At 46.3% G+C, this 25,041-nt stretch overlaps 1 protein-coding gene across 2 annotated transcripts in view; it reads left to right on the top strand.

The window, feature by feature from the left end:
• PICK1 (protein interacting with PRKCA 1) overlaps positions 1-25,041 on the top strand; it is a 100,145-nt gene that overhangs the window by 10,800 nt on the left and 64,304 nt on the right. For both annotated transcript variants that reach the window (XM_044302290.1, XM_044302291.1), the window contains exon 4: positions 21,726-21,854. In XM_044302290.1, coding sequence (XP_044158225.1) covers positions 21,726-21,854 — 129 coding nt within the window. The remainder of the gene's footprint in view (positions 1-21,725; positions 21,855-25,041) is intronic.

The raw sequence follows: 25,041 nt of genomic DNA on the forward strand, positions 1-25,041 counted from the left end.
ATCATTAACCTCAAATGAAAAAGAAGTTACCTGCATCTTATAATTGCAGCAAAAGAATTATGTATAAATCACAATTTCTTGCGTTTTCTGCTACGTAGAACTCTAGATCTGTTATGCCTGCTGCCTGTTCTATTAGGACGCTCTTGCGTGAAAGATATTGAGAACAGGAACTTATTAGGGAATTGCAATGAAGATTAATCTCCACCTTTGCGTAATATGATTGATTTACTGTTTAGTTAATCTCCTCCTTCCCAAGTGTACAGTGAAAAAAAATGGCCATGAAAAACGTACACTGTCAGTTTGTCATGGCCATTTTTGCATCCATTTTTTGGCCATCTGTCCGTTTTTAATGGCTTTTTTGCATCCATTTTTCATGGCCATTAAAAACTGATGACTTGCATTTGCTTTTTTTTTTTTTTTTTTTTTTTTTTTTTTAAAAACCCTTGTAGTATACAAATGTACCTCATCCACTTGATGCTGAAGACCTGCCCTAGGATCTGCGCTCAAGCATGATGATGCTTGAGCGCAGGTTCTTCGACACATCCTTCAGCATGAAGAGGAGTGACTGCCTCTGCACGTGCAAGTGGATGATTATTTTTTTTTTAACCCCTAAAAATCCATTTTGCACTAGTGTACCCATTTTTAACAGCCGTTAGACGGGTGCACTCCTGTCTAACGGACATTAAAAACAGTCCCCTTGATTTCAGTGGTGTCCGTCTGGACATGTTCTATTTTTTGACAGCCACTATTCACTGGATGTTAAAAAAGCGCCCACGTGAATAGCCCCATCAACTTCAATTTGTTCTTGAAATGGCCATGTGATGTTTGTGACAAAAATGGCCGTCACACAGCTGTTTGAATGTAGCCTACCTCTTCTGTTCTGTAGATCACCGTAACAAAAATTGCTCATGGGAATACTAACCCTCCCCCATTTATTTAATTTTGTTAATAAAAAGATGTATGGGACATATTCAAAAGCTATTTAATTAAAAGTTCTAAAAATGTTAACCATCATCGTTGATGCTGTAATATAGGCTACAAAAGAAAATCTGTTCTTTCCTCCTTTCACCTTTAAAAAATAACCTAAACCAATATGCTGCCCCTTAGCTTTCAGAATTGCACAAATACTGTATACTTTGCCAAACTCATGCCTTTATAGGAGCTGATGCAAACGGCATAAGGGACAAATAATTGTTAGTCCACTAAACGTTCCCATGGCCCGAGTAAAAGGCCCTTTACATTGGCTTTATTTAGGTAAGATCAAAAGACCTTATCAATTTAAGTTATTGTCAGAAACATACAGCCATTTTGGTAACCAGATAATAATGAAATCCCATGTCTGTGTTTTTATTCATATGCAAATGAGCATGTTTGAGCACCAGAGGTGGAGCTAAATGCTTGGAGCACTGCTTTTGTAACACCTCTGTGCCATGCACACTCCTTTCTCCTCTAGATTGACAGGGCTAAATATCAGCATGCTAAGGGGAGAGCTGTGTCCTAGCATGCACATATCATATACATTACTTACTATAGCCTTACCGTGTTGAGAATAGAGGTTTTCTATGCTTAGAGACTCTTATCGGAGACCAGACCAGAATTGAAGGACCATCTTGTGGATTTTGCATCTCCATTTTTTTTTTTTTTTGGCACCAGTTCAGGATTGCAGCAGCCTTGAGCTGCTAAAACATAAGCAACACCAACAAAAGGCCCAATTTGGAAAACTACACATCTCAAAGCATTAATATAAGGGTGTAGTTAGTATTAATTTATTACAATTGGGGCATGAAAATCAAAAATTACAGAAATATGTAGTTTTAGCTTAACAGGAGAAAAAAGAACCCCAAAAATTGTTGCGCCATTTCTCCTGAGTTCAGCAATACCCTCTATGTGGTTGTAACCAGCGCCAAGGAGAAGGCGCAATTTGGCTTTGAAACCCAGATTTTACTGGAATGAGTTTGGGCATCATGTTAAACTTGCAGCACAGCTGAAGTACCAGTACAATGGAAACCACTGAAACTACCCCCCCCCCAAAGAAATTCAGCTTGGGGTGCAGTAATAGTTTTGACCCCAGAAGTGTTTCATAGAATTAATTAAAGGGGTTATTGAAGACCTTTAGTGCCCCCCCCCCCCCCCCCCCATATGCCCTGATGCTGGCACGGCCCCCTCAGTATCTCCCCGTCACACAGATGAAAACATCCGACTGGGATGGGGGTTCATCCGACAGCAGACCGTGATAGGGATGAGCCTCCCTAGCATTGCGGGTGATGCTAGGGAGGCTTGTTCCCGTCATGGCTATTGGCTGCCCCCCCACCCCGGATGTTTTAATCTGAGCGACGGAGAGATGCAGCGGCAGCCGTGCTGGGATCAAAAGCGACGCAGGTTCCGGGGAGCGAGGTAAGTACAATCTGTGTGAAGGGCACGGGCATTTGGGAGGGCATTATAGGTCTTGGATAACCCCTTTAACATTAGACTGTGATTTATATATTTTTTCCAATAGTATGTTGCTTTAGCCCCAAATTTTTCATTTCTCATGAATGCATTGGGGGACACAGCACCATGGGTATACACCCAGCTGCCACTAGGAGGCTGACACTAGAAGTAAAAAGTGTTGGCTCCTCCTACCTCGTCTATACCCACTGCAGATGCAGGAGCAAACCAATTTTTTTCTAGTGTCTTTAGGAAGCAGACACGACCTGCTTTTCTGAAGGTCTAGCTGCTTTTTTTGTTGATTTAAGTTTTTTTTCTTTTTCTCTTTATGCAGGTTTTCTCCTGCTGCAGGGGGTGCTCCATCGTGGGTTTCCACTATAGTTGCACCCTCTGCGGGCGCGTACTTCGGTACCGCCGGTCACCCTTTGCATTCACTCCCCCCCCCCAACACCCCGGCTCTGCAATTTCTCCCTTATAGGGAGCCTTGTGCTTGGGGAAGACTTTTAAAACAGGGAGTAGAGGGTATTTGCTGTGGAGGACATCGTCTATCCCCGGGCTTATTTCTTCCCTGCTAGGCCCTCTTATCTAAGTCTGAGGGAGAAGCGCTTCTCTCCACCCCCCAGCTCCAGTCCGGCCGTTTTTTCTACCTTAGAGCCGGGCTTCGGCCCGACTCCTCCTCACTCTGGGAGGGACCTACTTGCCTGCTCCTATCGATGCTATGCGGAGGTTTTTTTTTCTTCTAGGGGCGGTCTCTTCTCTAAGCTGAGCTGAGGGAAAAGAATTTCCATTTTGCAGCCAAAGCCTGGATCGCCATTCAGATGGTTCCTGCATCTTCTTCGCTGCTTCTTCTGCATCGTGGGGCACAGTACCTGGGGCCTGGTAGGATAGCCTCTCCGGCTATAAAATTATTTTCTTTTTGCCATCATGTCCTCTGCTAGTACGGACCCTAAAGCCTGGGTGCCTATTGGGGTACCTACTTTCTATGCTTGCTCTAAGTGCAGTAATGCTTTTCCCCTGCAACCTAACTCGCTCTGCGCGCAGTGCGTTGCTCCCATGCCCCCTTCTGACGCCTGCTCATATTTGCGGCAGTCTCTGCCCCTCACAGCGACCATGCTACTGAAGGGGCTCGCCCTCACTCTGACACCAGGTCCCGTAAAAGACCTCGAGTGATCTCAGCCACGTCCCGGTCCTCCTCAGCGTCCTCGGGTCACTCCCTGGATAAGTCTAAGACAGGCGAAGTCTCGTCTTCCGCCGCTTCTGCCGCTCCTGGGGACACCTCTGACTCTGATTCTGTATCAGAGCAGAGTTCTACTTTATCTGCGGCCATGCAGGACCTCATTAAGGTGGTTGGAGACACCCTCAATGTGCAGGAGGGTACTCCCTCCTCTTCTCAGGACCCTGTGTTCTTCCGCCGTTCCAGGCGTTCCGTGTTGGTTTTTCCTAACCAGCCGGACCTTGACACACTCCTGCCCAAAGAATGGTGTCAGCCAGATAAGCGCCTGCAGATGTCTAAAGGTTCGGACGCTCTGTTACCTTTCAGTGCAGAATCCGTGAACCTCTGGTCAGTCCCACCTCTGGTTGATCCTCAGATGGTCCATTTGGCCAAGGCCACCACCCTTCCCTTGGCCGATGCTGCTTTCTTGTCGGATCCCGCTGACAAGAAGATTGATTCCTTGGCTAACCTCCTGGGTTGCCAAAGCCTGCGTGGTCTGGGTGAAGCAGCTCATCTGTTTGCTGCCGGACTCTGCTCCAAGTGAGGTTTCCATTCTTGCCTCTCAGCTTCTCCAGGCTTCCCGGTACCTATGTGATGTCTCTCTGGAATCGGCTCACCGATCTAGCATTGCAGCTGCTAACTCTGTGGCCATCCGCCATACCATCTGGCTCCGTTCATGGGCAGCAGATGTAGCTTCATTTCCTTCAGTCCCTCGGAGTGATCGGTGGGGTCCCCGAGTCGGAACACTTCCAGGGATTTTATTCAAATCTTTTTTACAGTCCCAAAAAAGGACTGCTCCCTCCGTCCTATCCTGGATTTGAAGGCGCTCACTTCCGCATGGAGTTGCTCAGGTCGGTGATTGCCTCCCTGGAGGAGGGCGAATTTTTGTCGTCCATCAACATACAGGACGCATACCTCCATGTTCCCGTTGCTGTGGCCCATCAGCGGTTCCTTCGCTTCGCGGTGGGTTCTCTGCATTTCCAATTTGTGCCTCTGCCCTTTGGCTTAGCGACCGCCCCAAGGGTCTTCACGAAGGTCCTGGCCCCTCTAATCACTCTCCTCCGCACTCAGGGGGTGGCAGTGATTCCCTACCTGGACGACCTGTTGGTGAAGGCACCGTCTCTGGAAGACAACCTGTATCTCATCTGTCGAGTGTTCCTTCCCCAGGACAAGGTAGTGGCACTCCAAGATGCAGTGGTTCGCCTTCGCAGGCCGTCCCCTCTACCTCGTCGGACGTGCATGCAGGTTTTAGGCCGGATGGTTTCCTCCTTCGAGGCGATCCCATTTGCGCAATTCCATTCCAGGCCTCTTCAGCTGGTGATCCTATCCAGCTGGGATAAGTCCCAGCCGGGCCTCGACTGTCTGGTTCGTCTTCCCCGTCTTGTCCGCAAGGAGTTGTGCTGGTGGCTTCTACCTCGCACCCTATCTCTGGGCAAGTCCTTTCTTCCCCCTCGTTGGCAGGTGATCTCAACGGACGCCAGCCTGACGGGTTGGGGAGCTGTCTTTGGGTCCCTATCTGCTCAGGGAATGTGGTCGGCAGTGGAATCCTCCCTGCACATCAATATTCTGGCGCTCATAGCGATCTTTCTGGCTCTATCACCTTCTCTCCGGTCTTCCAGTCCGTGTCCAGACTGACAACTCCACTGCGGTGGCATACCTGAATCATCAGGGGGACACCAGGAGCATGAGGCTCATGGAAGAGGCATCTCACATACTTCAGTGGGCGGAGTCCTTCGTTCCGGTCCTCTCCGCAGTCCACATTCCTGGTGTCGACAACTGGGCGGCGGACTCTCTCAGTCGCCAAAGCCCCGACCTGGGTCTCTTCACCCAGAGGTGTTTCTTCGTCTGTGTCAGCGTTGGGGCACGCTGGACATAGACCTTTTCGCCTCCCATCTCAACCACAAGGTTCCGTGTTACTTTGCGAGGTTCTCGGGACCCTCAGGCGCTGGCCTCTGATGCTCTGGTCCTTCCTTGGTCCCAGTTCGGTCTCGTTTACCTCTTTCCTCCCGTTCCGCTCCTTCCCAGGGTTCTCAAGCGCCTGAAGTTGGCCCGGGTTCTGGCGACTCACCGAGCATGGTACACGGATCTTCTGTTCCTACTCGCAGACGCACCATGGCGCATCCCTCTGCGTCCCGACCTCCTTTCCCAAGGTCCACTACTCCACCCGAATTTACATCAGCTGCGTTTAAAGGCGTGGCTGTTGAGGCCACGGTTCTGAGGTTCAGCGGTCTCTCAGAGCCTGTTATTCAGACCATGCTCCATGCACGCAAGCCCCAGTCTTCCAGAATTTATCATCGCACTTGGAAGACTTATTTTTCCTGGTGTGAGGCTGCTCAGTTTCACCCTCTCTACCTGTCCGTTCCCAGGGTCTTATCCTTTTCCAGTCGGGCTTTGACAAAGGTCTTCATTTGGCCTCTCTCAAGGGTCAGATTTGGGCCCTATCTGTTCTTTTCCAGAAACCCCTGGCTTCTCTCCGTCAAGTGAGAACTTTTCTGCAGAGGGTCGCTCACCACGTTCCGCCTTTTCGTCCTCCTGTGGAACTGTGGGACTTGAACATTGTCTTGGACACTCTTCAGGCCTCTCCCTTTGAGCCATTACAGGATATTTCACCTTTTCTTTGTTTCGTTTAAGGTCGCCTTTCTTGTGGCGAATACTTCTATTCACAGAGTTTCTGAACTTGCTGCGCTCTCTTGCAGATCCCCTTTCTTGGTGTTTCATCAGGGTAAGGTCGTCTGCGTCCGGTGCCTTCCTTCCTCCCTAAGGTGGTGTCCTCATTCCACGTTAATGAGGAGATTGTCCTTCCGTCCTTCTCTCCTAACCCCTCTCATCCTAGGGAGCGTTCGCATCACCGTTTGGATGTTGTTAGGGTACTTCTCCTCTATCTTATGTTGACTGAGCCCTTTCGCCAGTCGGACTCCCTCTTTGTGATCCCTGAGGGTTTTCACAAGGACCTGTAAGCTTCCAAGGCCACCATATCCAGTTGGATTAGGTCGGTAGTTAAGGAGGCCTATGTTGCCAAGAGCCGTGTTCCTCCCTTTCATTTGACCGCTCATTCCACTAGGGCGGTCAGGGCTTCTTGGGCGGTTAGACATCACGCCTCAGCTTCCCAGGTCTGCAAGACCGCCACCTGGGCCTCTGTCCATACGTTTTCCAAACTTTATCACATCCACTCTTTTGGCTTCTGCTGATGCCAGTTTGGGTCGCAGGGTACTGCAAGCAGCCGTGAGTCAGTTGCGTTGCATGGCTGTTTTATTGTTGCCCTCCTTTGTGGACTGCTTTGGGACATCCCATGGTGCTGTGTCCCCCAATGCATTCAAGAGAAAACTGGATTTTTGTACTCACCGTAAAATCCTTTTCTCATAGGATGCATTTCGGGGACACAGATCCCACCCTTTTTGGCTCAGTTTTCTGTTGTTCCTGTCTGGTTTAGGACTTGTTGGCTTACAATTTTTTCTTGTGCTCCTACTGCTTTTCTGCCTACTGGTTTGCTCCTGCATCTGCAGTGGGTATAGCCCAAGTAGGAGGAGCCAACACTTTTTACTTCTAGTGTCAGCCTCCTAGTGGCAGCTGGGCATATACCCATGGTGCTGTGTCCCCCAATGCATCCTACGAGAAAAGGATTTTATGGATTTTGCTCTTTGCAAGAGTTAAAGGGAGAAATAGCATTGCAAAATTTGTTACACAATTTCTCCTGAGCACTAAAATACCCCAAATGTAGTGAAAAGCTGCTGTTTGGAGACACTGCGGCACTCAGAAGGGAAGGAGAAGCATCTGGATTTTTTTAAGATGGAATTCGCAGATTTTTTTTAAGTGCAATAATAAAAAATAAATTGTTGTTGACTGAGCTGTGTGAGGGGGCATTTTTTTGCGGGATAAGCTGTACTTTTTATTTTTAAAATTTTTGGGTACATTTGTCGATTTGCTTTTTATTTAATTTTTACGCATGTGAGGACAAAAATTGCAATTCTGTCAGTTTTATTTTTTTTATAATGTGGTTCACCATGCTGTATATATGATATAATAACTTTATTCTGCAGGTCGATACGATTACGAAGATACAATTTTTTTGTATGTTTTACTGCTTTTGCATTATACAATCACTTTTTATTTAAAATCAGTTGTATTTTGCATTGCCATGCACCAATATCCAGAATTTTTTTCCATCCACGTAGTTATGAGGGCTTGTACTTTGTGCAACAGGCTGTAGTTTTTATTGGTTTTTATTTTTCATGCAGTATAATGATGATTACACTTGCCGTTAATCGGATTTTCCAGACCCGACTACAGCACCACAGAGAGATAGAGAGGGGGGATCCACCCCCAGGGACAAAAAACCTGCAGAAATAAAGGGTGGAGCCCCTCTCACCCCTCAGTGGTTTATAGAGCATGAGAGTGCTCCAACCCAAGTTAGTTTATCCAATATACATTTTTTTTTTCCCTACACCCAGTGCATGAGAAAAGAACCAGGAAAAACCCAAAGAGAAGGAATAAGGAAGGGTGCTGTCAAGGGGTCTGGAAAATCCGATTACCGATAAGTGTAATCATCATTTTTCCCTTCCCCCACGACAGCACTACAGAGAGAGATTGCAGAGAACACCCCTTCCTTATGGGTGGGAAACCACCTGAAGAACCCTGGTACCAAACAGGATATCAGAGGAAGAATTTAGTTGAAGATGATAGAAGGTGGAAAGAGAGGACCACGTGGCAGCTTTGCAAATCTGCTCAATGGAAACATCAGATCTTTCAGCCCAAGAGGTAGAGACAGATGTAGTAGAATGTGCCTTAAGAGTACTAAGAGGAGTAATACCAGACAAAGTGTAAGCTAGTGAGATAACACATCTAATCCATCTAGCCAAAGAACACTTAGAGGCTACCTTTCCTTTGTTACTCCCTGAAAAGAGCACAAAAAGAGAAGGGGATCTCATCCACTCCTTAGTCACTTCTAGGTAATATAAAAGGCATCTTCTAACATCAAGGTAGTGTAACCTACTCTCCTCCTGAGTCTTGGGGTCAGTATAAAAAGTTGGCAGCACAATTTCCTGAAGTCTATTAACCCTAGACGGGACCTTTGGCAGAAAAGCCGGGTACGGTCTCAGGACTACCCTATCCTCTGCGATAGACATAAAAGGAGGGTTTATAGACAAGGCCTGTATCTCGCTAACTCTTCTGGATGAAGTCAGGGCTACCAACAAAACCAGTTTGAATGACAGGAGTTTTACCGAACAAGAAGATAACAGTTCAAATGGTTCATGGTTCAAAGCATTCAGAACTAAGTTTAAATCTCACAGGGCCATACTAGGAGATTTTAATGGTAGAATTCTGTCGACTGCTTTAAAGAATCTTTCCACCCATGGGATAGAGGCAAAGCAACTATGAAAAAGGGCAGAGAGAGCGGATACTTGGACCTTTAAAGTACTCTTAGCAAGACCCCCTGATAGCCCTTTTTGTAGAAATTCCAGTATCTGGAAGACAGAAGTCTCCGAAGGTACCGAGCCCGACTTGACCCCTAGAAATGCAAGGTATTTCTTCCAAACCCTTGCAAAAATTGATATAGTAACATCTTTTTTACTTTTTAATAATGTGGATACAAGGGCCTCAGAAAACCCCTGATTAATCAATAGTACCCTTTCAAATTCAGGGCCTTCAGATGTAAACTCTGACGTCTGGATCGCAAACTGGTCCCTGTTTTAAGAAGATCCGGGGTTTCCGGAAGGATCCACGGGTCTGATATTGACATGGACTTTAGGAGAGAGAACCAGGCTCTCTTTGGCCAGAAGGGGGCTATTAGTATAATTCTTGCTCCATCGTCCCTGATCTTTCTTAACACTAGAGGAATTAACCCCTTAGGGACCTGGCTCATTTTCACCTTAAGGACCAGGCCATTGTTTGCAAATCTGACCAGTGTCCCTTTATGCAGTGATAACTTTAACACGCTTTGACTTATCCAGGCCATTCTGAGATTGTTTTTTCGGCACATATTTTACTTCATGACACTGGTAAAATGGAGTAAAAAAAGAATCATTTTTTTATTTTTTTAAATCAAATCTTTTTTATTGTTACATATACGGTAAAGTTATGAAACAATATTCACATGACTTTGTCTGTTTCTAGATTTTACAATTACACTGCAGCGTACAATTACATGGTAACATAAAGACATAAAAATATCTCTGTTACATGTGTACATATTATTTCAAAAGGCAAGTAAGAAGACTCCTGTAATCCCCCCATCCCAACCCACCCAAACATATCATTAACTGGAATGCCTGGTTGTCGCTCATTCAGGTTTCTTAAAAAAATCATATAACTATAGGGCTATGCGCCAGCCAGTCACCCCAGATTTTATCGAACTTTTGTGGGCATCCTCTCTTAGTGAAAACTCTCTTCTCAGCCATCAACATATCATGAACCGTCCTTACAAATTCACCTAGTGCCGGTGGGTTACTCTGAATCCAATGTAGCGCCACTAATTTCCTGGCAACATACAACAGTCTACCTATAGCAATTTTAGCAAATTCAGTAGTTGCGAGCTCCGAGACATTTCCCAATATACATATTTCCGGGTCACTTTGTACTCTTAACTCCATATGCTGGTGTATCAAGTTCAATATCTCTTCCCAGAGAGTTCACTTACACCTTCTATTCCTCTCAGTTGTTTAATTTTGGCCCACGTTTTCTTCATGAGATCTATCAATGGCAATTTCTCTTTCCTTAATGTAACCCCAGCTCCTTCCAGGATACACATAAGGTCTCTTTTACCTAGCCATTGTTGTAATATTTGGCACGTAGTCTCCTGAAGGTTGCCCTCCATCCATCCCTGATAATGTTGGCTCTGTGCAGCAAGATAATAAAGCCACGAGTTGGGCACCGCCAGTCCCCCCTCCGTCTTAATCCGTGCCCTACCGCCCTTCGATATCAATTCCCTAAAAATAGTGTTGATCCTCCGGAACCTGTCTAAAGGTATCCAGATCGGAGCATTATTTAATATATATAGTAATTGTGGCATCAACACCATTTTCAGTAGATTAACTCTACCCACTACATAAAAAAAATAATCGGCACCAAGTCTTGACCTTAAGCCTAAACCTAGCCAAGAGTGGATTCAGGTTAAGTTCCTCAAAATCCCAAATTCTAGGGGTAACATATATTCCCAGATATTTAATTTTCGTCACCCATGGTACCACACCAGTACTCGGCATGTTCGATAAGTCCTGACCATCTATAGGCATCAACGCTGACTTCTGCCAATTAATGGTAAGACCAGAAAAACCCCCAAACTTATCAATAAGGGACATAACAGCGTTCAAAGAGGAATTAGTCCCGGGATGTGCTTCCTAACTCTGAATACTATCTGCGGGAATTCTTGCAGCTCCCCACCCTATGGCCTGTCCTCGAGGGCCGAACATCTATATCGGGCCCGCTCCTTCCGATCCATAAATTGGCACATCAGGTGTGGGGAGCTGCAAAGTTACAGCAGTACAAGGACCTGCCGGAGGATATTCCATTGTGGAACAACCCATTGTTTCCGCATCTAATGCAAAGTGAATGGGAGGTAGTATGGAAGGGATATGGTGTATGCTATCTGAGGGATCTGTATGAAAATGGTATCCTGTTTTGCTTCTCCCAACTGCAGACTAAAGTGGGTGTTCTGAGATCGCACTTTTTCAGGTACTTGCAATTGAGACCTGCCCTCCAAGCCCAGTTAAGGGATCTGAAAAGGCCTGTGTCAGCTTATCCGCTGATAGGGGTCTTCAGGACACAAGGTCCGCGGGGATTGATATCCGCCATTTATACACATTCACTTAACCTTAAACGTTCAGCTTCTCCATTGGGTGCGGAACGTAAATGGAGAGGGAATATACCTGCTTTGACGGATGAGGAATGGGGAGAGGCTCTGGAGGCCCCAGTGGCTGTATCTCCGTCTCTCAATAACAGATTGACACAGCTCTTTATTTTGAACAGGTGTTACTTAACCCCGACTAGGCTTTTCAAAATGGGTAGGAGGCCACACACAGAGTGCCATAGGTGTTCACAATTGAATGCGGATTTTTGGCACCTAATGTGGGATTGGTGAACGTAGTCTCCTCCCTGATTCCGGACTCACTGGTGATTTGCCCTAAATCTTGCCTTCTGGGTATTGTAAAAGATGAGTCACGTTCACGTTATACACTTACCTTTATTAGGGTAGATGGATGGCTGACAGACCTCCTATGGTTGGCCAGTGGAAAACCATGGTTAATAATATTATTCCCTTTGAGAGGATTATTTACTCTCGCAGGGGTTGTCCCGAGAAGTTTCAGAAGATATGGGGACCATGGTGCGCTTCCCCTCTGACTGCTACGACAGCCCATCTACACTCTATGGCTTAAAGAGGACCTTTCACCAGAATAAAACTTCTAAAGTAACTATACAGGCATGTAGAGCGGCGCCCAGGGACCCCCCTGCACTTACTGCTATACCTGGGCGCCGCTCCGTTCTCCCGTTATTGCCTCCGGTATCTTCATAGTTAGGCTCCACCCAGGGGAACCTGCCGGCGCCTCCTTCTCCCATGCTGTAGCTCTGGCCAATCGCAGCGCTCAGCTCATAGCCTGAGACGCTTTTTTCTCTCTCAGGCTATAAGCTGAGCGCTGCGATTGGCCAGCGCTACAGCATGGGAGAATGAGCCGACGGCAGGTTCCCCTGGGTGGAGCCTAACTATGAAGATACCGGAGGCAATAACGGGAGAACGGAGCGGCGCCCAGGTATAACAGTAAGTGCAGGGGGTCCCTGGGCGCCGCTCTACATGCCTGTATAGTTACTTTAGAAGTTTTATTCTGGTGAAAGGTCCTCTTTAATCGATATGCTCATTCTAGTGCGCATTTTCAGGATCTTTTGATGTGACTTAATTGATGGAGATAAATCACAATACATACTGTACTACTGTGACAAAGGATATTTATTAGCATGATGTACTAAGGATACTGGGTTTTGACTACTGCTTTCTGTGATGATGCAGATTGTTTACTTTTTCATTGCATTCTTTACGGTATTGTAAGACATTGCACATTGTACTACCCTTTGAATGTACTGTTACATATCTTGCTTGCTATTCTTCAATAAACCAAGTTTAAAAAAAAGAGGAATTAGTATCCCTCAAAAATAACAGGGTGTCTCCGCATATAGAGCAACTTTATTTTGTATAGAGCCATATTAGAATCCCTTGATTTGCTGTGATCTACGGATCGACGCTGCCAGGGGTTCTATCGCTAATGCGAATAATAGAGGTGACAGCTGGGCAACCCTGTCTAGTACCTCTTTGCACTGGCTCTAATCCGTGCTCGTGGAGTGGAATAAAGCACTTGGACCCATCTAATAAATTGAGTACCAAAGCCCATACAGTTCAGAACCGTCTAGGGTTGGGCGATATACCAGTATCACGATATACTGCGGTATTAAAAAAAAAGGTGATATCGCCGTTTCCTAAATACCGCGGTATTTTGTGACGTCATCAAAGAGGTCAGCGCACATTGTGCGCTGACCTCTTCTAAACGTGCGTCCGCCCGCTTCTAACAACTCGCCTTCAGGAACTGACTGATCACTTACCACCCGCCCCTGCACCTTGCTCTTCCTCTCGCTCCTGGCCTGCCTCCTTCTTGCTACGCCTCCCTTAGTCAAGTCTCCACCCACCATCTGACATCATCACCGTCGTCACCCACCAGTGCCGGGCACCGTGTGAGTACTGTCTCTGGAGAGACTTTTCCTGCGGCTGCCTCACTAGTGCGTTCTGTCTGATGACAAAGTTATAAACTTACTACTTCCCGCAGCGGCCGCCCCGGCTCTCCCTCCTCCTCGCTCCCATAAGACCTTATTATAACGCTCCTTGTGGCCCCCCCATACAGTGCAACGCCTCCTTGTGGCCCCCCATACAGTGCAACGCCTCCTTGTGGCCCCCCATACAGTGTAACACCTCCTTGTGGCCCCCCATACAGTGTAACGCCTCCTTGTGGCCCCCCATACAGTGTAACGCCTCCTTGTGGCCCCCCATACAGTGTAACGCCTCCTTGTGGCCCCCCATACAGTGTAACGCCTCCTTGTGGCCCCCCATACAGTGTAACGCCTCCTTGTGGCCCCCCATACAGTGTAACGCCTCCTTGTGGCCCCCCATACAGTGTAACGCCTCCTTGTGGCCCCCCATACAGTGTAACGCCTCCTTGTGGCCCCCCATACAGTGTAATGCCTCCTTGTGGCCCCCCATACAGTGCAACGTCTCCTTGTGGCTGCCCCCGTACAGTGTAACGTCTCCTTGTGGCTGCCCCCGTACAGTGCAACATCTCCTTGTGCCCCCCCCCCCCCCCGTACAGTATAAAGTCTCCTTGTGGCCCCCCGTACAGTATAAAGTCTCCTTGTGGCCCCCCATACAGTATAACGTCTCCTTGTGGCCCCCCATACAGTATAACGTCTCCTTGTGGCCCCCCATACAGTATAACATCTCCTTGTGGCCCCCCATACAGTATAACGTTTACTTGTGTTTTTTTTTCTTTTAAACGGGTATTTATCGCGATATATATCGTTATCGCGATAAAATTTTTATATCGTTATCGTCTGAATATTTTTGATATCGTCCAACCCTAGAACATTCCAGAGATATTTCCATTTAATACTATCAAATGCCTTGGCAGCGTCAAGCGTCAGCACAGCTCTATCACCACTATCCTCCCCTGGAATCTGTAAACTGGTGTACAATCTCCGGATATTAATGGCAGTAGATTTGCCGGGCATAAAGCCTGTTTGATCCGGATGCACTATGGTGAGAATCAACCTAGACAACCGTGTCGCCAACACCTTCGCTAGCAGTTTTACATCTACTGTTAACAGCGATATTGGACTGTAGGATTCCGGATACTTGGGATCCTTCCCAGGCTTCGGTATGACTACAATTAGTGCTTCTTGCATAGAAGGCGGCAGCGACCCAGCCTCCAGGGAGAATTCAAACACCTTAAGCAGTTCAAGTAACAATATCCCTTTAAATACCTTATAGACTTCCATTGGGAGTCCATCCACCCTTGGGGCCTTATCTCTTGCCATGTCTCCAAGCGCTTCCTCCAGCTCCTCTATCGTAATTGGTTCGTCTAGTTTTCCCCTATCTTCGTCCGACAACTTAGGCAGCTCAGCTTCCTCCAAGAAACCAACCATTTCTTCCACTGTGCTGGAAGTCATAGACGAGTACAGAGAGGAGTAGAAATCCTTAAGAATTTCCAAAATGCCCTGTGTGTCCTGCCTAGACGTCCCCTGGCTATCTACCAGCTCCTGAATACACATTGTCCCATGCTGAGCTTTAGAGACGACAGAAAGTAAGTGTCCCACCCTTTCTCCTTCCTCCCATCTCCTCATTTGATAAAAGCTTCTCTTACGTTCGGCCGCCTGCATTAGCTGACATCTCAGTTGTTCCTGTGCAGCCTCAAGGGTCCTGCTATTTTCTAATGTGGGGCTAACTAAAACGCCTGTTCTGCTTCTGAAACCAATAGGTGGGCCCTAACATCAGCTTCCCGCGATTTACTTTTATGTCGACTGATATCTTTGATCAGTAGCCCTCTAAGGTATGCTTTCATGGCGTCCCATACCATGGGTGGAGAAGTCGTCCCTCTATTAATGGTAAAAAAAGCCTTTATATCTTCCGCCATGCCTGACAGGTCCCCCAAGATCTGCAACCAGTCTTTGTTGAACCATTGCAAAGTTTACACACACCTGCATAGGCGAATGATCCGACAGTGACCGAGGTTGATACGCAACAGTATGGAGCAACGGTAACATTGCATCCTTAACCAATGCCAGATCTATGCGTGACAGTGAGTGATGTGCGGCCGATCTACAGGAGTACTCACGCAAAGTAGGGTGGCGCAGTCTTCAAGCATCTAACAATCCTGTCTCCCTCATAATATTTTTCAGCGCCGTACTGCCCGGTGAACTGCCCCCTCCCTCTATCCTACATCTATCTAAGTGATCGTCAGGTGTACAGTTAAAGTCTCCCAGAAGCAACCAGTGCACTCCAGAGAAATCCGCCATAAAGTTCATAATCCGCCTCATAGCGAATGCTTTTATGTATTAGCACACTCACGCCTCTGGAGTGAGAGGACATGACAGCATGCACAGCATGTCCCACCCATGGCTTATTCATCCACTGTATAGTCTCACCAGTTAAGTGCGTCTCTTGTAGACAAAGTATAGCCGGTTGAAGTCTCTGCAAATAGTGGAAAATACAGTGTCGCTTACGCTCGTCTGCCATGCCTCTCACATTCCAGCTAATTATAGTGACCCCACGTGACATGGTGAGATGTTAAAATAGAACAGCACTTTACATTATAACCTCTCAGGGATTCCAAAATCCCAGCGCAACCAGGCACACCTTTATACAGTAAACATGTCCCAACCCCCCCTCCGAATGAACATTGCATATAAGTGCACATATAACACTTGGATTTACAAATCCAAATTTGGGGCTTCTACTTAGTAACATGCCCACCATTGGAAGGATATAAAAAAAAAAAAAAACGTATAGAAAGAATACGATACACACCCTCCCTCTTGGGTAAAACCGCTACCTCACAAATCGTCGGCAAATACCCATTCTGCTCCTTCTCCCGCCACGAAGGATATCATGTAAACACGAAAAAATAAGTCCCAACAGGAACCAATAACCAGAGCACATAGGTATACTTAAGTGTCCATCTTCAGCTCTTTACGCTTCAGGTGTCCTTAAAGCAGTCTCTCAACTGCCGTTCATGGATATCCAACCAATGCGCAGCTTCCTCTGGGTCTTCAAAGAATCTCGTAGAGCCCAGCGCCACCACTTGCAATCTGTCAGGGAACAGCATAGCATATTGTACTTGCAGCCCTCTAAGCCTCCTTTTAACATCCAGGAAACGATTCCTCCATCTTTGGACTTCATTGGAATAATCCGGATAGATAGATACTTTAACGCCGTTCAGGGACATGTCCGCACAATCTCTGGACATTCTCAGGATAGCGTCCCTATCTCTGAAGTGTAGAATCTTTGCAAGTATAGGTCTTGGAGGTCTGCCCGGCGGTAGTGGTCTCATGGGCACCCTGTGCGCCCCCTTTCCACGGCATAAAATGACGACAGTCCTTTATCATCAAAAAGTTGGTGAAGCCATTTTTCAATAAACTCAGTAGCGTTCGCTCCCTCCGTCTTTTCAGGCACTCCCACACTTCGGATATTATTTCTCCGCAATCTATTTTCCAAATCGTCGGTTTTGGCATACAATGTGGCAATATCTTTGTTCACTGCCCTGCTGTCTGCCTGAAGGGGCTGAATCTCATCCTCTATTGTGGATACCCTCTTCTCCAATTCGGAAGTGCGCTCCGATATTTTGTGCAGATCATGTCTGAGCGGAGACTACCAACTTGAACAGTAAGAGCCTTGAGGGTGGTATTGCAGCTAGAAACAGCCATCATTATATCTTTCAGGGTAGGTTCTGATACTGGCCCTTTTTGAGGGCTCTCTGTCTCTTTAATAGGGCTGTTAGCAACTGAGGATTGCTGACCAGGCAGTACTTGCTCTTCCTCATCAGAGGAACCCACCTCCTGATCCAGAGTTTTAGGCATCTCATCCTCTTTGTCACCAGCCCAGTCCACCTCTGCTGCCACCACTCTAGCATATCTGCTCAGCCGCGCCGCTGCCTGTCTGCTCACCACATCATGCTGCGCTGCTTCCTCCTTCCGTTCGGTGCCATGTTGCTCAGACTCCGGATTGTCTTGCCGCACTAGTTTATTGAACTTTTTCTGCATTATCACTGGCCTGCCGCTCTCACACTTTCGTCCCCGCTCACACCCGGTCCCCGGTGGGAGGAATTGACGTGTCACAGGATCGCTGCTGTACTATTAAATCAGGATACCGGCGGGAGCTCCAAACAGTGCGACTCACTCCATGCGGCAGTAGGCCAGGCCCCCCTCCCCCAAAAATAAAAAATAAATTCATTTTTATTTATAAAAAAAATACCAAATTTGCCAAAAATTAGCAAATTTCAAAGTTTTAATTTCTCTACTTCTATAATACATAGTAATACCTACAAAAATAGTTATTACTTTACATTCCCCATATGTCTACTTCATGTTAGGATCATTTTGAGAATTACATTTTATTTTTGGGGGACTTTCCAAGGCTTAGAGGTTTAGAAGCAAATCTTGAAATTTCGCTGAAATTTTCAAAAAACTACTTTTTAAGGACCAGTTCAGGTCTGAAGTCACTTTGTGATGCTTACATAATAGAAACCACCCAAAAATGACCCCATTCTAGAAACTACACCCCTCAAGGTATTCAAAACTGATTTTACTAACTTTGTTAACCCTTTAGGTGTTCCACAAGAATTAATGGAAAATAGAGATACAATTTCAAAATTTCCACTTTTTGGCAGATTTTCCATTTTAATAATTTTTTTCCAGTTCCAAAGCAAAGGTTAACAGCCAAACAAAACTCAATATTTATGGCCCTGATTCTGTAGTTTACAGAAACACCCCATATGTGGTCGTGAACTGCTGTACGGGCATGCGGCAGGGGGCGCAGAAGGAAAGGAATGCCATACGGTTTTTGGAAGGCAGATTTTGCTGGACTGGTTTTTTGATACCATGTTCCATTTGAAGCGCCCCTGATGCACCCCTAGAGTAGAAACGCCAAAAAAGTGACCCCATTTTAGAAACTATGGGATAGGGTGGCAGTATTGTTGGTACTAGTTTAGGGTACATATAATTTTTGGTTGCTCTATATTACACTTTGTGTGAGGCAAGGTAACCAGAAATACTGTAGCGTTCTTAATTTTAAGAATCCCTTACGTTGAGTTCAAACAGTGCGGTTGGCCGTGTGTGGGCAAGTTATTTTCACACAGCAGCCATTGAACACCCGATTTTACCTCAATTGGCCTTCGTTCGTGGGTGGGTGAAGCTTTCGCTGTATGTGTTTATGAGCATTGTGTGCTTCTAGCCTATAATTTTCACCAGTATGGTAAGTATAATAAAATCTTCAGAAGCTTCTTCTGAATCTCTATTATAGTTCCCCCTCGGAAGAGGAAGGCGTGGAGCAGGGTTAAGGATGTGACATTTCTGAATGGTGACATTATCTGGCAGTAGCAGACTACACTGCAGCCGGAGGTGGCGTTGTGCAGTGAGGGTTGTGTCTGCTGGAGGATGGCAGAGATGTCATGCGGAGCCAAAATAGTGAGTAGAAAAAGAAGGCTCCAGCACTCGTGGTAAAAGTTTTCCGGTCCCGGTCTTTATTGCACCAAATTTGTAATGTACAAACACAGTGGCACTCCTACCCACTCCCCCAGATTTACACGTTTCGAACTCTTCAGTTCTTAGTCATAATCCGTTGGGGTGCCCAAGCACGTCAGATGTGGCTTCCAGAAGAGAGCTGGCAATATGGACAGCTCTGACACAGGAAGGGGCAGCTCTGGCTAGAGGGTCAAGGTGCTTAAAGTAGTATCCCAGCGGTCTGTTGCGTCCGTATTGTAGGAGTTCGACCTCCGGGTTGTCTGCCTGCCATGGATGGAGCACGGAGGACATGGCTTTGCTAAACCATGAGGGGCTATTCTGGCATCACAGTCCAAGTGTATTGCTTGCCTGCATGTGTGAATGCGACAATCTTCTTTTAATTCTCTCTTTGGCCTTGCAGACAGTGTTCTGGCTTATCGCACATGCCAATGTCATGACGTCACTCCCCCCTTCCAGCCATGACCCCCTGTCTCTCAGTCTAGTATACTTTGTAGATCTGACCACTGTGTGGTAAGGTGAACAGAAAAGTGTATGGTAAAGTCCTGGAAGGGGTATATATCCCACCCAGCTTCCTCAACTGAGTGAGGTAAATAAAATCCAGGACAGGTTTTCCCCTAGACTGAGGGATCCCAGCTGAAGCCAGCTGGGATCATCAAGGGGAAATAAAGCACAATCCAGGCTGTCAGTCTGGGGGAGAGGAATGCCTGGAGAAAGCCTGGGAAGCTGGCTGCCCTGCTGGCTAGAGAAGCAGAGTTCTCTGTGGGACCTGTGTTCAATAGGTGAGCTAGGATCCTTACTGTATTAGCCAGGGCCCAGACGGGCAGGGATTTATTTCAGTTTGGTTTATGTTTTGTGGTGCTGGACCTTAAGCTTACCCAGTGAATTATAACTGGGGTTGCCTTTATTGCTGGAGTGTAATAAATAAAGCAGCATTTGGACTTTAACCCTGTGGTCTGCAAGAGAATCTGTCACCGCCTCCCAACCTGAGCGTGTAACCCCTTACACCACGTACACCCACATTGTAGATTTGATCTAATTTATGGTAAAACAGCATGGGGTGAGTCTCGGGGTCCGGCAACTGACTGACAATTGAATACAGCTGATTTGGTGTTAATTACACATATCTAGCTGGCCCCCTGGATATTGCTTTGGATAAAATTGTCTTATTTGCATATCTCAAAAATTCAGACCGTTCTCCTGCCACGTTCTTCATCTGTTCTGTTATCTCATGTAATTCATACTGTATCCGCCGCTCCTCATCGGTCAAGTCTGACCGCCGTTTTGGAGTGCTAATATCTGCAGGAGAGAGGAAAGTTGTATGCACGAGGGGTGGTTCTGCTGGGTTCTCATCCCCACCATCCTCCTCCTCCTTCTTCCCGACCATCACTTGAACAACCTGCTGTGGCAGACTGAATGTGCCATCAGGATTTATCATGGGATAGAGTGCTTGAACTTGTGGGCTTACAGGCAGGATGGAGGGATCTGGGTTACCGGGGGTTAACAGTCCAGCCGTGGGCGTCGGCTGGGAATATGATGGCGTCTCGTGAAGAGCTGTGGGTAGGAGGTGCCGGGGAACTACTATGTGGGCGTGAAGAACCACATACGAGGCACGTTACACTGGAGGGGGAAATCTGTTGCCCACATATGGCACAGGTCCACCCCCCCCCCCCCCCCTTCTTTCTGATGACACCATAATTATAAGGTGGCTGCTGCCCGGGCATACAGTAATATCTTCCTGTCTTTTCATTATATTTCTGTTCTCCCACTTTCAACATTTCCCATAATGTAATATCTCCTGGAGCCGTCTAGTCCGTAACCTGTGCTTGCACCCTGTGTTCCTGAACTACCTGAGTTCTTCTTTGAGTCAGACACATAGTAAACCTTTGGACCGGTTCTGACCGCCTCCTCCCCTTCTACTATCCAGACAGATGCCTCCGGCTGTACCGCGATGTAGGCTAATAAGGTAGGCTTCCTTGTAACTCGGTAGTTTATACACAGGTGCTCAAGGACATAACAACGTCACAACAACACAACACATAAAACACAGTGTATCAAAATCTCATCAATTACTGTGGGGTTCTTACTTACGTGCCCTCAAAGGCGCCCCAACTGCTTCTCTCCCCCTTCCTCAGACCGATGACAAGAGGCTACACCAGAGGACGCAGTATAGGCAAGATTACTCTGTTTTCTTACCTCATATCACGGGTAGCGATCCCGGTGTCTGTTGGTGTGCCCCTCCTACATCTGATCTCCGGGGGTACGGGAACAGGGGGGTCCAACCTTCGAGCCCCACACGTCGGGCGCCAAAATGTTCTGGTTCTGATCAATGGTCAGGTAGGTTGATACGCTTCTCCAAATAAGATAGATACGTGCATGCAGTCAAAGCATAACTCTAATTTATTAGGTGGGGGCTTCACATTATATACCCTCCATTTTAGTGGGAGGAGTGGGCTCACATGATTGGTCTTTTAGCAAGAAGGAATGTAAACAGGAAATAAGTTTAAGGCATACGTATGATAGACTTAGAGGAATTCCTGACAGTTTTAGGTCTTTGCTGCAAATAGTTTCAATCATAGAATTCATACTGGGGGTTGTCTCTCGGACAGACACCATTTTGTTAGTGGCAAGCAAGTGCCCAGTATATTCCATAACAAGTGTTCATTTAGAATACACCACTTTGTTTACGATGACACATAGATCTGCTGTGATCTGTAGACATAAAAGGATAGGAGATTTATAATCAAACTATTAGCAAAGGTGTATATATCAAATTTTATGATTAAACTGCACATGATATTTGAAGGTGTTGCTCTTTCTGCAGGTGTTTGACAATACCCCTGCTGCATTGGATGGAACTATTGCAGCAGGAGATGAAATTACTGGCGTGAATGGAAAATCAGTTAAAGGAAAAACAAAAGTAGAGGTGGCCAAAATGATCCAGACTGTTAAGGTGAGAGAGTTGCTTTGAATAGTACCTCCAAGTGTATAGACATTTATAATTGTGAGGATCTTTGAGCATGAACACATTATTTTTGAAGCCCTGTACTGCAAATAGCTTGTGGAATGTTGTCATTTTCATTTGATACATCAAAGTATATGGCAGATACAGAGAATTACTTATTCACATGTGTGGATATTAACTGGGGTTTCAATCCTCCAAGACCCCTTGGCTTCATGACTGATTCTCTTACATGTAGTCAAGTCTCTAGTTCAGCCATCCAAATTGTTCCCAACTGTCCCTGTGGCTGAAAAACACTTTGTAGATTACCCTATGCATATTGTGCGAAAAAGAGGACATGTACCGTATTTTTCGCCCTATAAGATGCAACGGCCCATAAGACGCACCTAGGTTTTTGAGGATGAAAATAAGAAAAAATATATTTTTGACCCAAAAGGTGTGCTTTTGGTGGGTTTTGAACTAATTGTGGTCTGTGGATGGCGCACTGTTATGGGGGATCTGTGGATGGCGCACTGTTATGGGGGATCTGTGGGTGACGCACTGTTATGGGGGATCTGTGGGTGACACTTATGGGGGATCTGTGGGTGGCTCTTATTGGGGTCTCTGGATGGCACTGTTATGAGGATCTGTGTATGACAGTTAAGGGGGGGATCTGTGGCTGACACATATATAGCATCTTATGCTATGTGTCATCCACAGATCCCCTCCATAAGTGTCCCTGTAGTGAATGACCCTCAATACACGGGGTGGGGGTCGCACCTGCTTTTATAATGACAGCGGGGCCCGTGCAGTGACTGTATTCTACTACACGGGCCACGCTCACTGTATAATCGTATCTCTAATAGTTAATTGTTATGTATATAATCACATAATCAGCGCTGTGTATTACTTACAACGAGCGCTCGGTAGGTAGCAGAGAGGAGGGAGGATGCAGGCCAGGAGGACAGGCGCTGGCAGCGTGAGTCATACGTCATGCGCCCACGCCGCCTGCTTCATTCATAAAGTGGGCGGCGCAGGCACGTGATGTAGCGACTCACGCTGCCAGCGCCTGTCCTCCCGGCCTGTGCTTGTAGTTGTAAGTAATACACAGCGCTGATTATGCGATTATTTAGATAACAATTAACTATTAGAGATACGATTATACAGTGAGCGGGGCCCGTGTAGTACAATACAGTCACTGCACGGGCCCCGCTGTCATTATAAAAGCAAATGCCGGCCCCCCAGTCCCTCCTCCCTCACAGCTGATACACCCGCCACGCGGGGGAAAAAGTGCATCTTATAGGGCGAAAAATACAGTAAGCTTTCTGTTCATTCCCCATTTAGTGTGAATATTTTTTTCAGTTTTTAAAGGGATACTTCCCTCTAACTTTTTATTATCCCGTATTGACAACCAACTTTTATATATATATATATATATATATATATCCATAAAAGAAGTTCAGGCAGCACTCCTGTCGTTTTACTCAGCCGTAGCTGTGTGGTGCCAGCGGTGGTCCCTCGATTCAGGACGTAAAACAATGAAGAAAATCCGCAGCACTCCTTGAAGTATAGAAAAAATGTGTAGTTTTATTCACACATGTCAAATAAGACAACGTTTCGGTTCTCTCACAGAACCTTTTTCAAGTTGACTTGAAAAAGGTTCTGTGAGAGAACCGAAACGTTGTCTTATTTGACATGTGTGAATAAAACTACACATTTTTTCTATACTTCAAGGAGTGCTGCGGATTTTCTTCATTATATATATATATATATATATATATATATATATATACAGACCAAAAGTTTGGACACACCTTCTCATTCAAAGAGTTTTCTTTATTTTCATGACTATGAAAATTGTAGATTCACACTGAAGGCATCAAAACTATCAATTAACACATGTGGAATTATATACATAACAAAAAAGTGTGAAACAACTGAAAATATGTCATATTCTAGGTTCTTCAAAGTAGCCACCTTTTGCTTTGATTACTGCTTTGGACACTCTTGGCATTCTCTTGATGAGCTTCAACAGGTAGTCACCTGAAATGGTTTTCACTTCCGTTCACAGGTGTGCCTTGTCAGGTTTAATAAGTAGGATTTCTTGCCTTATAAATGGGACCATCAGTTGCGTTGTGGAGAAGTCAGGTGGATACACAGCTGATAGTCCTACTGAATAGACTGTTAGAATTTGTATTATGGCAAGAAAAAAGCAGCTAAGTAAAGAAAAACGAGTGGCCATCATTACTTTAAGAAATGAAGGTCAGTCATTCCGAAAAATTGGGAAAACTTTGAAAGTGTCCCCAAGTGCAGTCACAAAAACCATCAAGCGCTACAAAGCAACTGGCTCACATGCGGACCGCCCCAGGAAATGAAGACCAAGAGTCACCTCTGCTGCGGAGGAGAAGTTCATCCGAGTGACCAGCCTCAGAAATCGCAGGTTAACAGCAGCTCAGATTAGAGACCAGGTCAATGCCACACAGAGTTCTAGCAGCAGACACATCTCTAGAACAACTGTTAAGAGGAGACTGTGTGAATCAGGCCTTCATGGTAGAATATCTGCTAGGAAACCACTGCTAAGGACAGGCAACAAGCAGAAGAGACTTGTTTGGGCTAAAGAACACAAGGAATGGACATTAGACCAGTGGAAATCTGTGCTTTGGTCTGATGAGTCCAAATTTGAGATCTTTGGTTCCAACCACTGTGTCTTTGTGTGACGCAGAAAAGGTGAACGGATGGACTCTACATGCCTGGTTCCCACCCTGGCATGGAGGAGGAGGTGTGATGGTGTGGGGGTGCTTTGCTGGTGACACTGTTGGGGATTTATTCAAAATTGAAGGCATACTGAACCAGCATGGCTACCACAGCATCTTGCAGCGGCATGCTATTCCATCTGGTCTGCGTTTAGTTGGACCATCATTTATGTTTCAACAGGACAATGACCCCAAACACACCTCCAGGCTGTGTAAGGGCTATTTGACCATGAAGGAGAGTGATGGGGTGCTGCGCCAGATGACCTGGCCTCCACAATCACCGGACCTGAACCCAATCGAGATGGTTTGGGGTGAGCTGGACCGCAGAGTGAAGGCAAAAGGGCCAACAAGTGCTAAGCATCTCTGGGAACTCCTTCAAGACTGTTGGAAGACCATTTCAGGTGACTACCTCTTGAAGCTCATCAAGAGAATGCCAAGAGTGTGCA

Source organism: Bufo gargarizans, chromosome 7, assembly GCF_014858855.1.
Source record: "Bufo gargarizans isolate SCDJY-AF-19 chromosome 7, ASM1485885v1, whole genome shotgun sequence".
NCBI classification, from domain to species: Eukaryota; Metazoa; Chordata; class Amphibia; order Anura; family Bufonidae; genus Bufo; species Bufo gargarizans.